This window comes from Martes martes (assembly GCF_963455335.1).
Source record: "Martes martes genome assembly, chromosome: 1".
Lineage (NCBI taxonomy): Eukaryota > Metazoa > Chordata > Mammalia > Carnivora > Mustelidae > Martes > Martes martes.
This window is the reverse complement of record NC_137888.1, coordinates 125,062,061-125,078,086: the sequence shown is the minus strand read 5'-3', so window position 1 is coordinate 125,078,086 and position 16,026 is coordinate 125,062,061. Positions and strand designations below refer to the sequence as shown.

At 41.0% G+C, this 16,026-nt stretch overlaps 1 protein-coding gene across 2 annotated transcripts in view; it reads left to right on the top strand.

Moving 5' to 3' along the window:
- PCCB (propionyl-CoA carboxylase subunit beta) overlaps positions 1-16,026 on the top strand; it is a 156,355-nt gene that overhangs the window by 92,677 nt on the left and 47,652 nt on the right. Inside the window, exons 11-15 of one of the 2 annotated variants that reach the window (XM_080804276.1) lie at positions 7,576-7,683; positions 7,940-8,040; positions 8,451-8,549; positions 9,913-10,012; positions 11,428-11,507. In XM_080804276.1, the coding sequence (XP_080660402.1) occupies positions 7,576-7,683; positions 7,940-8,040; positions 8,451-8,549; positions 9,913-10,012; positions 11,428-11,507 (488 nt within the window). Of the gene's footprint in view, positions 1-7,575; positions 7,684-7,939; positions 8,041-8,450; positions 8,550-9,912; positions 10,013-11,427; positions 11,744-16,026 lie in introns of those variants that run through there. The other variant, XM_080804277.1, reaches the window with a different exon arrangement.

The following is a 16,026-nucleotide window of genomic DNA, read 5'->3' as shown; positions in this document are numbered from 1 at the left end:
TAGGACTTGCAGTACAATTTTGGAAAAGTAGTGGTGAGAGGGGATATTTTTGCCTTGTACCTGATCTTAGTAGGAAGGCTTCTAGTTTTTCCATTATGTATAATGTTAGCTGTAGATTTTTTTGTTAGATGTTCTTTATCAAGTTGAGAAGTTGCCCTTTTATTCCTAGTATTGCTTTTTCTGTATCTGATAGGTTTATGTGATTTTTCTTCTTTAGCCTGTTGATGCAATGGATTACATGAATTGATTTTCAAACATTGAATCTGCCTACCTGTGATAAATCCTAGTTGGAAGTGGTATATAATTATTTTTATAACATTGCCAGATTTGATTTGCTAATATTTTGTTGAGGATTCTTATGTCTGTGTTAATGAGAGACATTGGTCTGAGTTTTCTTGTAATGTCTTTGTCTGGTTTTAGTAATAGCATAATGCTGGCCTCATAGAATAATTTAGGAAATATTCCCTCTGATTCTTTCTGGGAGAGATTTTAGAGAATTGGTATAATTTCTTAAATGTTTTGTAGAGTTCACTAGTAAAACTTTCTGGGCTCTGTCTGTTTTTTAAATCACATAAGAAATAAAAAATGGTAGGGAGCACCTGGGTGGCTCAGTGGGTTGAGCCTCTGCCTTCGGCTCAGGTCATGATCCCAAGGTCCTGGGATTGAGCCTCACATTGGGCTCTCTGCTCAGCAGGGAGCCTGCTTCCTCCTTTCTCTGTCTCTGCCTGCCTCTCTGCCTACTTGTGATCTCTATCTGTCAAATAAATAAATGAAATCTTCTTAAAAAATGGTATTACAAAAAATGGTATTTCCCCATGTAGTTGCCTTTCCTAGAGATCTTTTTTTCTTCATACAGTTGTGTGGTATGGTCTAGGTTTTTTTTTTTTTTTTTTTCATTTCAACCTGAAGGATTCCCTTTTCCAATTCTTGTAGGGAAAGTCTAGTGATAATGAACTCTTCAGCTTTGATCTTGGAATGTCTTAATTTGTCCCTCATTTTTCAAGGACAGTTTGCCAAACATGGAGTTCTTGGTTGACAGTTTTATTCTTTCAGTGCTCTAAGTCATTCCATCGTCTTTTGGGTTCCATGGTTTTTCTACTCAGAAATCAATTGATAATCTTACCGAGGATCTCTTGTATATGGTGAGTCACTTCTGTCTTGCTACTTTTAAGATTTTGTCTTTATCTTTTAGTAATTTGATGATAATGTGGCTCAGTGGAGGTTCTGTTTGTGTTTATCCTACTTAGTTTCTTGGATTTGTCGCTTCATGTTTTACTTCAAATTTGGGAAGTTTTTGGACATTATTTCTTCAAATCTCTGTCCCTTTTTTCTCTTTCTCCTCCCTCTGGTATTTCCTTGCTGCATATGTTGGTTCGGATGATGGTATTTCATAGGTCTCTTAGTTTCTATTCACTTCATTTTTTCTTTTCTTTTTGCTCAGACTGGAAAATTTATCTTCAGGTTTCTTGATCCTTTCTTCTTTTTCTCAAATCTGCTATTGATCCCCTGCAGTGATTTTTTTTTTTTTTTTTAAATTTCAATTATGGTAGTTTTCAGCCCCAGAATTTGTTTGGTTCCTTTTTATGATTTCTTTCTTTTTGATATTCTCATTCTGTTCATACGTTGTTTTCCTGATTTTTAAATTTCTTTATTCATGTTTTTCTTTACCTCTTTGACCATATTTAAGACAGTTATTTTAAATTTTTATTGTCAGGGGCATCTGGGTTGCTTAGTTGGTTAATTGTCCGCCTTTGGCTCAAGTCATGACCTCAGGGTCCTGGGATTGAGTCCTGCATCAGGCTCTCTGCTCCCTGCGGAGCCTGCTTCTCCCTCTCCCTCTGTTTGCCACTCCCTGTACTTGTGCTCGCTCTCTCTAGCTCTGTCAAATAAATAAATAAATTTTAAACAAACAAAATTGTCTAGTAAGTTCAGTGTCTGGCTTCCTAAGGGACATTTTCTGTCTATTTATTTTGTCTGAGTGGCTGTTTTCCTGTTTCTTTGTAAGCCTTGTTATTTTTTATTGAAAACTAGACATTTGGATATTATAAGTTTTGTTGTTATTGATCACTGAATGGTGTAATAGTCCCATTTGTCTAGTGACTTCTCCTGATTATTTTTGCAGAGTATATTCCTTCCTGTATGTGGTCACTGAAGTTTCTTTTCCTTAACTTGTATCCAGCTGGGGTTTTAACAGAGGTATCCTTGAACACCAGGTGCTAAAACAGACAAACAAGGAAACACCTCTTCTAGTCTTTGAGAATTGGCTCTGTGCTGGGGTTCTCTCACTTAGCCAGACTTAAACTGAACTTAGGGATCGACCCAAGGTTAACACTTAAGATCTTCTTAGGTTATTTGTTGGTAATGTGTTTTCATTTTCATTCATCTTAAGATATTTCCTTTTCTCAGGTCTTTTCTGAGCATGTATCTTGCTCTAGACATATCCATGTCTTTCTGAAATCCCCTGTATATCTAAGTGTTCTTGAGTACCCTAATTTCTAAGAGAAACTCTGTTTTTTTTTTTGTTTGTTTTTTCTTTCTTTTTCCTCCTAGGCCTTAGATGATTGAAGCATAATCTTTTGCCCCAGATATCTGCAGGTTTTCCCTTTGTTTTTGAGCAATGTCTGCCACTTTTCTGGCCTGGGTGAGTTCCAATTTAGGTGAAACAGAGATGAAAGTCAGTCTTTCAGACAACTTAGAACAGACCTGTGTGATAATTGGTGACTGAGGTCTTCTTTGTTCCCTCTAGAACTAGGGAGAGTATGGGGCAAGTGTAATTAAGAATACCAACAAGGCTTTCCTACTATTTTTAAGTTGCTTTATTCTTTTCTTTCTTCTCTTCTCTTCTCTTCTGTTATCCTTCCTTCCTTCCATCCTTCCTTCCTTCCTTCCTTCTTTTTTTAAGTAGCCTCCATGCCCGTCATGGGGTTCAAACTCACAACCCTGAGATCAAGAGTCAGATGCTCTACTACCTGAGCCCCCGAGGTACCCCTTAAGTTGCCTTTTTTCTTGATTTGGCTTTCTTTTGATTGTTGTAAACCTTCACTTATTCCAGAGTTTCTGCTTGTTTCGTTATGTTTCTGTTGGAGGACAGGAGCTTGGAGTTGCCCACTTCACCATTTTGTTGTTTAGAAAAAGTGTTTAAAGTCAGGAATCCACACCTATTGAAAATTGCATTTTGTTCCTCCAGTAAGTTCATAACTGTCCATACATTCCTTCAGTTTCTCCTTTTAGCTATGTCATTCCCTGGCATGGACTTCACGTGGTTTCTTGTGTCTGCTTTAAGATCTTTCTCAACCCATGACTATGTCTGCAGGTACAGGTTGACTTTCATAGGCTCACTTTTTTTTTTTTTTTTAAAGATTTTATTTATTTATTCGACAGAGAGAAATCACAAGTAGGCGGAGAGGCAGGCAGAGAGAGAGGAGGAAGCAGGCTCCCCGTTGAGCAGAGAGCCCGATGCGAGGCTCGATCCCAGGACGCTGAGATCACGACCGGAGCCGAAGGCAGAGGATTTAACCCACTGAGCCACCCAGGCGCCCCCATAGGCTCACTTTTTAAGAAACTGCTTTGCTTGTCCTGAAAGTTTTCTCTATAAATAGCCAGGATGTCTATCCCAGGGGCCCTCCCCAGCTCTGGCTAGAGCCTGAACATTTGAATCCATTGTGGTTCCTTGACTTCTTTTTTACTTGGCTTAAAAATTCTTTGTGATATTTATGGAAAGGTAAGATGTGGAAGTTCAGTAGGTTACTGCTTTTTTGACAAAAGCTTCGTTTTATTGACTTCTTCATTCTCTGTTACTAAAAGGCCACTTCAGAGGCGCAGATGGGGAACTTCTGTTCTGGTTCTCATTTTTTCCTTGTAGCAATTAGCCACGGCTCCTTAGGCACTCTCTGGGTGCCAGGCTCTCTGTATGTTCCTGGGATTGGGCCTAAGATGCTAAGACCAGGCCTCTGGACATGGGGCCCATTCCATGGCAGCTCAGGGCTGCAGGTTTTCCATTTCTGTGTTCATTTCCCCAATGATTACATCTTGTTTTGGTTGTCAGTGCTCATCTTTCTTTTCAATTTGATTTTGAGTATAGCCTCTGGGTACTTTCTGCAGTTTCTTAATTTAGAATTTTTTTTTTCTGGGAGTTATCACTCAGATTCTTTGTTTCAGATCATTAACATAGATTTTGGAAAGGAAGGAAGGGAGATTTAAAACATTTTTCTTTTATTGAGTTATAATTTACACACAATAAAATATACAGCTTTAAAATGCTCATTTTGATAGGTTTTGACAATTTGACAGCTGTATCCAACCTTGTTACCACTGTCCAAAACAAGATATAGAACATCTCAGAAAATGCGTTTAGCAAGAGGAAAGTTTTCCCTATTTTTCTGAGTTATTTCTTTTTCATTATTTTTAGCATTCCTTATATATTTTGGATGTGAGTCCTTTGTCAGGTATGTGTTCAGTAAATTAATGGTGTCTTTAGACTTGCATTATTTTAAACGTTGGATGAAGCCCCTTTATCAATGTTTTTTATTTATGATTAGAACTTTTGTGTCCTTTCCAAGAAATTTTTGCCTACTACAAGGTTGCAAAGATAGTCCAATATTATTGCCTAGTTTTGGGTTCTGGGTTTTATATTAAGGTCTGTGATCTATTTTGAATTAATTTTGGTATATAGGATGAAACAGTCTAATTTCGTGGTGTTGTGTGTGTGTGTGTGTGTGTGTTTTTCTTTCTTTCTTTTTTTTAAAATATAGATAGTTAATCTTTTCATCACCATTTGTTAAGAAGACTTCTTTCCACATTGAATTGTTTTGGTGCCTATTATTGCAGCTTTATAGTTCTTAGTGGTTCTCAACTTGGGGCAGTGTCAGGATCCTGGGAACATCTGACAATGTTGGAAACATTTTTGGTTGTCACAAGTGTGGATTCTGGGAGACAGTGGGTGCTACTGGCATTGAGTGGGTGGAGGCCAGAGATGCTACTAAACATCATATACACACAAGACAAACCCCATCAACAAAGAATTATCCAGTCCAAAATGTTAATAGTGCTGAAGTTGAGAAACTACTTTTTTTTGTAAGTCTTGAAAAGTCAACTAGCGTAAGTCTTCCAATTAAAAAAAAAAATTGTTCTGACTATTCTCTCTCCTTTGTATTACCATATGAATTTTTTAAAATTTATTTTAAAATATTTTATTTGATAGAGCGAGAGAGGGAATACAAGCAGGGGGAGTGGGAAAAGGAGAAGCAGGCTTCCCACTGAGCAGGGAGCCTGACGTGGGGCTCAATCCCAGGACGCTGGGATCATGACCCGAGCCAAAAGCAGACACTTAATGACTGAGCCACCCAGGTGCCCCTACCATATGAATTTTAGAATCTGCTTATCAATTTTTGTAAGAGAATGCCTATGATTTTGATAGTAATTGCTTAAAAATATAGGTCTGTTCAATATGCTAGCTTATTAAACTTCCCTATGACCCTGCAATTGAACTACTGGATATTTACCCCAAAGATACAGATGTAGTGAAAAGAAGGGCCATCTGTACCCCAGTGTTTATAGCAGCAATGGCCACGGTCACCAAACTGTGGAAAGAACCAAGATGCCCTTCAACGGACAAATGGATAAGGAAGATGTGGTCCATATACACTGTGGAGTATTATGCCTCCATCAGAAAGGACAAATACCCAACTTTTGTAGCAACATGGACGGGACTGGAAGAGATTATGCTGAGTGAAATAAGTCAAGCAGAAAGAGTCAATTATCTTACGGTTTCACTTATTTGTGGAACATAACAAATAACATGGAGGACATAGGGAGATGGAGAGGAGAAGGGAGTTGAGGGAAATTGGAAGGGGAGAGGAACCATGAGAGACTATGGACTCTGAAAAATAATCTGAGGGTTTTGAAGGTGCAGGGGGGGTGGGAGGTTGGGGGAGCCAGGTGGTGGGTAATATGGAGGGCACGTATTGCATGGAGCACTGGGTGTGGTACATAAACAATGAATTCTGTTACACTGAAAAGAAATTAAATAAAATATATAGGTCTGTTCAATATGCTAGCTTATTAAACTTTAAGATAATTAAGTAGTATGTAGTATTTGATAGTATATGATTATATTATAACGTATTTTATTAATTCATTTATTATACAACTATTTTATGGTATATACAAATATCAATTAATTAGTCTAATAATATGTAATTAAAATTGAATATAATTCGAAACTTGGTTTCTTGGTTGTAGTAGCTGTATTTCAAGTGCTTAATAGCTCTGGTGGCTACCATGTTGAATAGTACAGTCAGATAACATTCATAGAAAGTTCTTTTGGCCGGAACTGGTATAGATCACTTTGGGAATTTATCTATTCTTCTGATTCATGAGTGTATATAAGGTGTTTTTATTTTTTTTAATTTTTTTAGATACTCTTATCAGATAATGAAAATTCCACTGTACTCCTAGGTTACTGCTAGTTTTGGTTCCGGGTTTTTTTTGTTTTTTAAGATTTATTTATTTATTTTAGAGAGAGAACATGTGAGTGGGGTAGGGGCAGAGGGAGAAGAGAGAGAATCTCAAGAAGACTTCACTCTGAGTGTGGAGCCAACACCAGGTTTGATCTCCTCACCCGGAGATCATGACCTTAGCTGAAACCAGGAGTTGGATGCTTAATTGACTGAGCCACCCAGGTGCCCCATGCTGGTTTTGAGTTATGATTGAATATTGGATGTTGTCAGATCTTTCTTTTTATCTGTTGAAAAGACTATATTGTTTTTCTCCTCTATTTAGTATATAATTTCATTGGTTTTCACATGTTAGATCAACCCTGACTTCTTGAGATAAATCCCATTTGGTCAGGATGCATTTATGTTTTTTGTATATTGCTGGATTTGATTTGGTTATATCTTAGGAATTTCTGTGTTCATGAGGGATTTTGGTCTGTGTTCTTCTCTTAAGATGTCCTTATCTTGTTTTGGCATCAGGGTAGTGTGGCTTCATACAGTAGGTTGGGAATTATTCTAGGAGAGGAGATACACTAGTAATTGAGCTCTTACTCTGTGCCACCTTACAGATACCACCTCCTTTAATCCTTACAACTATGGTAGGAGGTAGTAACATCCCAGATTTGCAGGTGAGGAACCTCAGGCTCAGAAAAGTAAAGTAAATTCCCAAGGGCACACAGGTATAACTGTAGCCAAGCTATGGGGAGTCGCTAAGAGCAGCCCTTGAATAATACTTCCCACTGCTGGTTCCATGGGAGCAGTTCAGCCTGTAACCCAGGTGGCAGCAGTCCTTTAGCTTGTGAGGCAGAGTCTCCCTGCCTGCAAGCCTGTGCTCCCAGCAAGAGAGCCTGTGCCCTCAGAGCTGAGGCTACTGCTCCTGGACCCTCTTTGGCAAGTGTCGGGTGGCAAGTGTCTTCCCTATTTTTCTTGGAGTGTAAGGGTTCCCTTCACATTCCCTGATGAGGAAACTTTGATGTCTCCATAAAAATCAGCTCTGGATGGTTTGCTGAGGGTACGTTCCCATGTGGGTGGAACTGGAAATTGCCCAGAAGCTCAGCATGGATAATCTCTCTCATTCTAGGATGTTTGGATATTAATTCATCTGTGAAAGGGGCTCGTTTTGTCCGATTCTGTGATGCGTTCAATATTCCACTCATCACTTTTGTTGATGTCCCTGGCTTTCTGCCTGGTAAGTCATTGACAGAAGTGGGGGCTGGGAGAGGTGGTTTTGCCCGATAAGGCACCCACTTTATTTGGAGGTTTTCTTGCAAAATTCTCTAAGGATTTGTGACATCTCTGTATTCTAGATGTCTGAAAGATGGGGCTGTGGGATGGGGATTGCTCTGTCCTAGCCCTTTGGGGAGCAGGGGAAGACCTCATAGCTGAGAGTGGCCCTCAAACCTTGTGAGAACTCTTGTATCTAGTAACTCTTCCTCATGACCTAGGCACAGCACAGGAATATGGAGGCATCATCCGGCATGGTGCGAAGCTTCTCTACGCATTTGCTGAGGCAACTGTACCCAAAGTCACAGTCATCACCAGGAAGGTGAGGAACTTGTATCAGAGGCTGTGAGCCCACTCCTGGCAGTATGGCCATCTTTGGAGGTCTGGCCAAGAGTTTCAGGAGGGTTGGGAAAAGGAGTACACCTTGCTCACCCTTAAAAAGATCTTTTACAGCCCTGTGGATACACGCTGTGGATATGTTGGTGGTCCTTTCTGGGAACTGAAAGCATCAGTGGGAAAAAGCCAGCAAAGACGGTGGACAGTAACTGTGAAAGGCCTCTGGGTTGTGTCTAGATATTCTCTGCTCTGGCTTCCTGGCCTCAGAGACACTGGGCCTTCAGTAGCCCAGGAGGGCTCTTCTTTTTGTACTCATTTCACTTGGGTTCTTAGGATGTTTCAGGGCATGATCTCTTTGACTCGGGCTCTAACATTTAGCATTTGGGTCTATTCTAGGCATATGGTGGTGCCTATGATGTCATGAGCTCCAAGCACCTTTGTGGGGACATCAACTATGCCTGGCCTACAGCAGAGATTGCAGTCATGGGAGCAAAGGTGAGGGCTTCTAGCTTTCCCTTTGGCTGGGTGCAGGTACTGCACTCTCCTAGCAGGAGCTCATAGGTGGGAAATGCTGGAGAGATGCTGGGACCCCTCGGATGGGCCAGGATTCTAGGGAGCTGGGGCCTAGACCTTGGAAAGTCTCCCTCCTTGAGCCCCAGGGCCAGCTCTGGCTCCTGTCCTGCCATCTCACTTAAGGCACATGCTGGTATCTTCATGCTCAGGATGGGAGGGCCCCTGAAGGGGTTTTGAGATTATCAGTAAAGGGGAAAGGGTTGAGTCAGCTGAACTAGCCATTGGGAGATTGGACATTCCCTGTAACTCCATCTCATCTCTTCGGGGTGGGGGTGGGGGCTAGAGCCATTCCTTTTAGCCCACAGAAGCTGAACTGTAGTTCTGACCCCTGGTGACTCTGGGCAAGGTCTAGTAGCGCCCCCCTCCCCCCTTATCCGTAGGGGGCGCACTCCAGCACCCCCAGTGGAGGCCTAAAACCAGGATAATACTGAACCCTATATATGCTGTTTTTTTCTTACACATACTTAGGTACTTATGATAACGTTTAATTTATAAACTAGGCACAGTAAGAAATTAACAATAATAATAGAATGATTATAACAATATACTGTAAAAAAAAAGTTGTGTGAATGTGGTGTCTCAAAATATCTGGTACTCACTCTTCTTGTGATGTGAGATGGTAAGATGGAGGTGAAGAACATAGGCACTGATGTCAGGAGGTTCATCTGTCTTCTCCTGGAGTGTGGTTGATCCTGGGTAACTGAAACTGTGGATGAGCAGGGACTGCTGTACTTCCTGCTGTGGTCCCCACTCCTTTCCTGCTTTGAAACATCTATTGGAATTGTACCAGCTAACTCCCTTGGCTCTCCCCATAGCTGACTTTTAGGGGTTCTGAGGTCAAGGCTCATCTTTTAGACCTCTGTACTTCTACATTTGCAGTCCAGTCTGTCTGCCTTTGGCTAATGAATTGCATACTCAGGATAAGAAAAAAGGAACAGGGCATTTTATTTCCCTTGATACAGGGGACCATGGATCTAATAGTGGAAAACAGGCCAAACATCTTGGCCTCAAAGGATAGATGCAAGTGGACGGAGTAGGATGGAATCTGGGGACACAAACTGTTGGCTTTGCCTGGGCTGCCTGTCATTGGGGCCACAGCTGAAAGTCCCGTCACATAGCCCCTGGAATCATGATGGTTGACTCCAGCAGTGTTTACCTCTATGCCCTTTCTCTCCAGGGCACTTGGATTTATCACAAAGTTCACAACCACACACCGTGATAGTGAGTTGAGGGAGGTCTACCCAGGTTGGGACTGCCATTTAAGTTCTAACTACTTTCATGACAGGGTGCTGTGGAGATCATCTTCAAAGGGCATGAGAATGTGGAAGCTGCTCAGGCAGAGTATATCGAGAAGTTTGCCAACCCCTTTCCTGCTGCAGTGAGAGGTAGGGATTGTGGTGGGGAGGGGAGCCTTGGTCATTTGCTGGGTCACTTGCTGATTCTTTTTCTCCACAAAGTCTCACATAACTGCTCTTTGCCCTTGCAGTTGAACCTGGAGATGAGTGAGGGGTGGGATTGTCCCTGGGCAGTCATCACTTAAGGATGGTATCTATGCTGCTTTGGTAACCAGGATCAAAACAACATTGCTGAAATGGCTAAATTTCTTAGTGTTGTTCCAGTTACTTAAGTTTTTTGTAAAAACTTGCTCTAAGACAGAGTGGCTTAAACAACCAACTTTTTTTTTTTTTTTTTAAAGAATTTATTTATTAGAGAGAGAGCGCGCGCGCGCACGAGGTTGGGGGAGAGGAGGACGTAGGCTCCCTGAGTAGGGAGACTGACATGGGTCTCGATCCTAGTACCCAAGTCAGAGACAGATGCCCAACCAACTGAGCCATTTAGGCACCCCCTTCCTTTTTTTTTTTTTTTTTTGCTCATGTTTCTGAGGGTCATCGATTTTGTCTGGGTTCAGTTAGGTGGCTCTTCTGCTGGTCTTGCCTGGGATAAATCATGTAAAGATAGTGAATTGGTAGTTTGGGGCTGGATAGTCCAAGATGGCTTCACTTACATGGCTGGTGTTGGCTGTCCACTCGACCGCTGCATATAGTTTCTTATTCTTTTTTTTTTTTTTTAAAGATTTTATTTATTTACTTGACAGACAGATCACAAGTAGGCAGAGAGGCAGGCAGAGAGAGAGAAGGGAGGAAGCAGGCTCCCTGCTGAGCAGAGAGCCCGATGCGGGGCTCGATCCCAGGACCCCGAGATCATGACCGGAGCCATAGGCAGAGGCTTTAACCCACTGAGCCACCCAGGCGCCCCTAGTTTCTTATTCTTAAGGCTACTCCACACTTATGGTGTCCTGAGGGCAACAAGAGGGTAGGAGGGAAAGCTGCAAGGCACCTTGAGACCTAGATTTGGAAATTGAACAGTGTCACTTTTGCCACATTCTGTTGCTCAAAGCAAGTCACAAGGCCAAGTGAGGAAATTGAATCCTTGATGGGAGGAGTGGCGAAATCACATGCAGAGGGACTTGTGTTACAGGGACATGAGGAAGTGTAGTGATTTTTGAAAATACTAATGTGTTTTCTTAACTTTTACTTCCTGTTGACTTTATGTTGACAGGGAGGGGATCAGATTTCATTTTCTTGCCAAGTGCTTCTAGGCCAGAAGTTGGGGCCCTGCCAGAGGAACAGGGATGCTCCTAGGATGCCGGGGAAGGTTCACAGGGCCCATGCCCACTTATAGTAACTTGGGTCCGGCTCACCCTGTCGGCCCTAGTGATGGTGCCCAGGCTGAACATAGATTGAGGGGTGGCATTATCTGGGGATGCAGATGATCTACTTCCTTTTCTGTGCTTCACCAGGATTTGTGGATGACATCATCCAGCCTTCCTCTACAAGAGCCCGAATCTGCTGCGATCTGGATGTCTTGGCCAGCAAGAAGGTACAGCGCCCTTGGAGGAAACATGCCAATATTCCACTGTAAATGAATGAAAGGATAATAAACCAGGAGCCAGTTACTGCCTGGCTATTCATACCTGTCCCTGCTTTTTGCAATCATGGTACCCAGAAATCTAAATACTGGTAATTACTTGAATTGGCTGTTTATTAAATTCTAGGAAGATTTCATTTATGCCTTACTGTAAAATTATTTGCTTTATTAAAAATTTGTTTGCTGTTTTTTTGGGCAGATCTCATTTTTTATGGTAGAAACCTGAAAAATCAAGAAAACAGTACATAGAGTATTGTCACTTACAGCTGACCCTTATTTGACACCTCTGTGTATATTTTTCCTTTTTCCCCAGATTTTTTTTCTTGGTAGGTGAGCATTTTTTAGGGCCAAGTACCTACCTGCTTGGCTTCAGTTGTTTACTTTTAAATAATATTTAATAATGTGCCCTCAATTCCTCTAGGAATTGTTGAGGTTTAAGTGAGATGTTTGCAGTTGTGTCTGGCAGAATGGATGCTCAGTAAGCTGTAGTACTCTGTATTAGGTGCTTTTCAGAAATGTGTTCTCACATTTTGAAAAACTTATTTTGGAAATTTTCGAACCTATAGAAATGTTGCAGGAGTGGTATTTGTATACCTTTCACCTTATCAGTTAATTATCTACATTTGGTACATCCCTTCCATAAACATATGATTATTACTTATTATTTTTATTGACCCATTTGAGAGTAATTTGCAGAATCATGACACTTCATCCCCTTGCACCACCAAACATCAGTGTTTATTTCCTAGGAACCAAGGTTCATTGTCTTACAGTCTTTCATTACATTGACATTTTGGAAGAGTAGTTACCAATTATTTTGTAGAGTATCCCTCAATTTGGGTTTGTCTGATTTACCTGATCTGAACATCTAGAAACAGAGTTATACACAAGAATGTTCTCTGTATCACATTAGGAAGCACACTATGCTAGTTTTCCCCCCATTATTGATGAAATTGACTCATCACTTGGTTATGGTGGTGACTACAAAGGTTACCATTTTTTCTTTGTAATTAATAACTGATCTGGGGACATTCTTTAAGCCTGTCAACAAACTTTCATCCAGTACTTTTAGTATCCATTGATGATTCTTGCCTCAATCAGCTATCCTATGTTGATTCTAAAATGTTGCATTTCTAACCCTTTCATTATTTCTGCATTTGTTAGTTGTTAGTCTCCTGGAAGAGCTTTCTTAATTTCTTCAGTATCTGTTTAGACTCATTCCTTTTTTAAAAACATTTTCCTGAAATAACTTTTCTTATTATGGTATCACACTGTCAAATTTCCAAACATCTATTTTAATAGTTCATTACATTTTTCTCCCTGCTCCATCCCTAACTCTACCCCCAAGCGATGAGATTGGGAAGCATATATTATAGTTGAAATGTGTTTGGTATATAGTAGGTGCCTCATAAATGTTTATTTTAGTGGCTTACTATGTCAAACAAGAAAGAACTCATGAATTCTTTTAAAATTTAAGGTGTTACTCATTTTGACACTTAAAATTTCAACAGGAGCGTCTTTAAAGCTGGCTCTTTGATCTTTTTTGTATGGCCCAATAATTTTTGGCATACTTCCTTATTTTTTTGACACAGAATAATGTGCCAAGCTCATCTTCTATTTTCCTTGCCTACCCCTGGATTCAGTGATTTCTCCCAAGTCCTGGTTTCTTTTAGTAGATATCATTTAGAAGCTAAAATTGGCAGATGCTTACATTGATGCTGGGGTGTCATTGCTTCTAGGTATTTTCAGCAGACTAGGAAATATTTTTACAAATTTATGAATATAAAGGTATATGGGGACCATGTGTATATATTATATATTTATTACATATATATTTAAAATAACGAGTTCATACTGGAACTTCCCAATCCAACATACAGTTTCTTCTTTGGTTTCCCCTGTTCTGTATTTATGTATTTATCTCACAGTGGTATAACTGGGTCCCATTGTCTTCAGTATAATTTCCTCATTTGCTCAATCTTACACTAAATACAAAAAGTTTGAGAACTTTTAAATTTTAAGTTCAAGACTCTCTTGCAGTTCTTTTGCTTTAACCTGAAGGTACACGGTCAAATTATTTGTTTTTATGTTATCCAGTTGAAAGAGAGTCCTTTTCTTCTTATGTTTGTGGACCATTTTAGTCCCCCCCTCCCATCTTTGTTGACTTTATTTGGCTGAGTATGTAGAGCATTATTAGAAATAGAGATTTTAAGTGGTTTCAGCATAAAGGTCAACAACTATGGAGTGCTGTTTCAGAATGCCCCATGCGGTGTGCTTTTTTCCGTGGTGAGAGCCCTGGGTATTCCCACCACTGATGACTTTCCCTTGTCCCAGATCCTTAGCTCCAAAGGAGCTTGAATGTTCTATCATTTAGAGCTCAACTTGAGCTAAATCAGTATGTGACTATCTTACCTACTTTTCCCATTTCTACCAGCCACACCCCATCATTCCAGGTAGCCAGGCTCTAAGTGCACATCTCGTTTCTTTATGGCCTACCCTTAAAGCCAGAAATCTTGTTGAGCTAATAGACTAATTCTAGGTCCAGATTTGGTTGCATTCTTCTGCTAGCACTTCCAGTGCATAGTACCCTGCTCTCCAAAGTCTTCAGCCCATACAGGTTCTGTGTCCCTTCCTTGCTTGCTGAGTTTAAGCCTACAGCCCCGTCATAACCCCTTGGAACACCCTCTTGTTGAATAGCTCCAATTTGCTTATGCTTACGAAAGGACCTGACTGGGTTTATCTTGACCTGCAAGCTTGAACTGATTTTGCTTATTACAGGTGTTTTTTCTAAAGCATCTGATCATGCATTTTTTTTTTCTGTATACATATTTTTGTCTTCATAAGTAGATGGTGACTTTCTAGGGGTAAAGACTGTTTGGCCAGAGGTTCTTTATACCCGTTTGGTACCAGCGGAAAGACTACAAACCATGGGAAAGAAGTGACAGTTGACTCCTGGGCTTTTACATGTCTCTTACGAAGTCATGCAGGTTGGTTAGCATGTGGCTCAAATAGCTTAAAATTTCTTGGCTAGTTCCAGTTTCTGGGGTCAGCTAACCTAAGATTTGGACTATTTGGAGGATGACTACTATAGTACATTTGAAAATAATACATATACAAGCTTATGTGTTTTTTTCCTTTTTGAGGAAGGGGGTCCGAGATGTGTTTTACCAGGTTGTGAAATCTGGACACTGAGAAGGGCTTGTTTTGGGCCTGCTCGAAGAGGTGGAGGAAGCAGCCCCATAAGCATTTGGACAAAAGGCTTCTGAGCAGCCTTGGAGTGGAGATGGTGGAGAAAATCCCATCCAATGACCCAAGCCTGCTGGCCAAGGAAACACAAAGCTGCAAGACCTTGCAAGTAGACCAGCATCTATGGATGACAGAATGCCTTAAGAATGATGGCAGAGTGGGGCGCCTGGGTGGCTCAGTGGGTTAAAGCCTCTGCCTTCAGCTCAGGTCATGATCTCAGGGTCCTGGGATCGAGCCCCACATCGGACTCTGCTCAGCGGGCAGCCCGCTTCCTCCTCTCTCTCTCTGCATACTTGTGATCTCTGTCTGTCAAGTAAATAAATAAAAATCTAAAAAAAAAAAAGAAAAAAAAAAAGATAAAGAGTGATGGCAAGAGTATTCTCCAGTGGCTACTGTTTAGGAATGCCTTTCCCATTTGGTAGTATTCTGCCCTTAAGGGGAAAAAGAAAACTGTAGAGTTGCAGCCAGAGAATTGGGTTTACTGAGCAGAGAAGAGCAGTAGTGCCATGTGTCTGTCTTTAGACTGAAAGCAGGTAATATGGTGAGAATTGAGGTGAAGTTTAGGAGGTACTGCAAGTGTCCTATTGGACCTGTCCTTGTTCCTTTTGCCTTAAGTAAACTAATTCTTTCTGAGCCACAGCTAGAGTGGTGAAGCTGTGATTGGAACCCAGCCAGATTTGTCTGAACTCTAAGGCTGTCTTCTAACTATTCAGAGCACTGCTTCTCAGCTAATGAAATAGGTGGGATGAACTCCCAAGGGTGGAGTGAGAAAGGTCATAGTTGGCGCCACTGGGATTGTCTCAACCCAAAGAGCTACTAAATTTGGAAAGCTTTCCTACCTCATGCATGATGACCTGTCAGTCTTCTTTTTGAATTGCTAGAATAATGGGGAGCACATTCACAACGAAGCCTTCCAGTTGCTTGTGTTCACAGGAAGTTCTTCCACCTTCTCTTCTCATGTCTTGGTTTCCTCAGTGAGTTCTCTGCCTCTAGATGCACTGATGCTTTGGCTGCTGCTGGTGCTTTAGATATGGTCTGTCCAGTCAGAGAAGCCCGTGAAGGACACTCACCCATACACTTAGTTAACACTTAAAAAAAAAATTTAGTTTTATTTTTTTGAAGATTTTGTTTTTTTATTTGACAGAGATCACAAGTAGGCAGAGAGGCAGGCAGAGAGAGAGGGGGAAGCAGGCTCCCCGCTGAGCAGAGAGCCCTATGCGGGGCT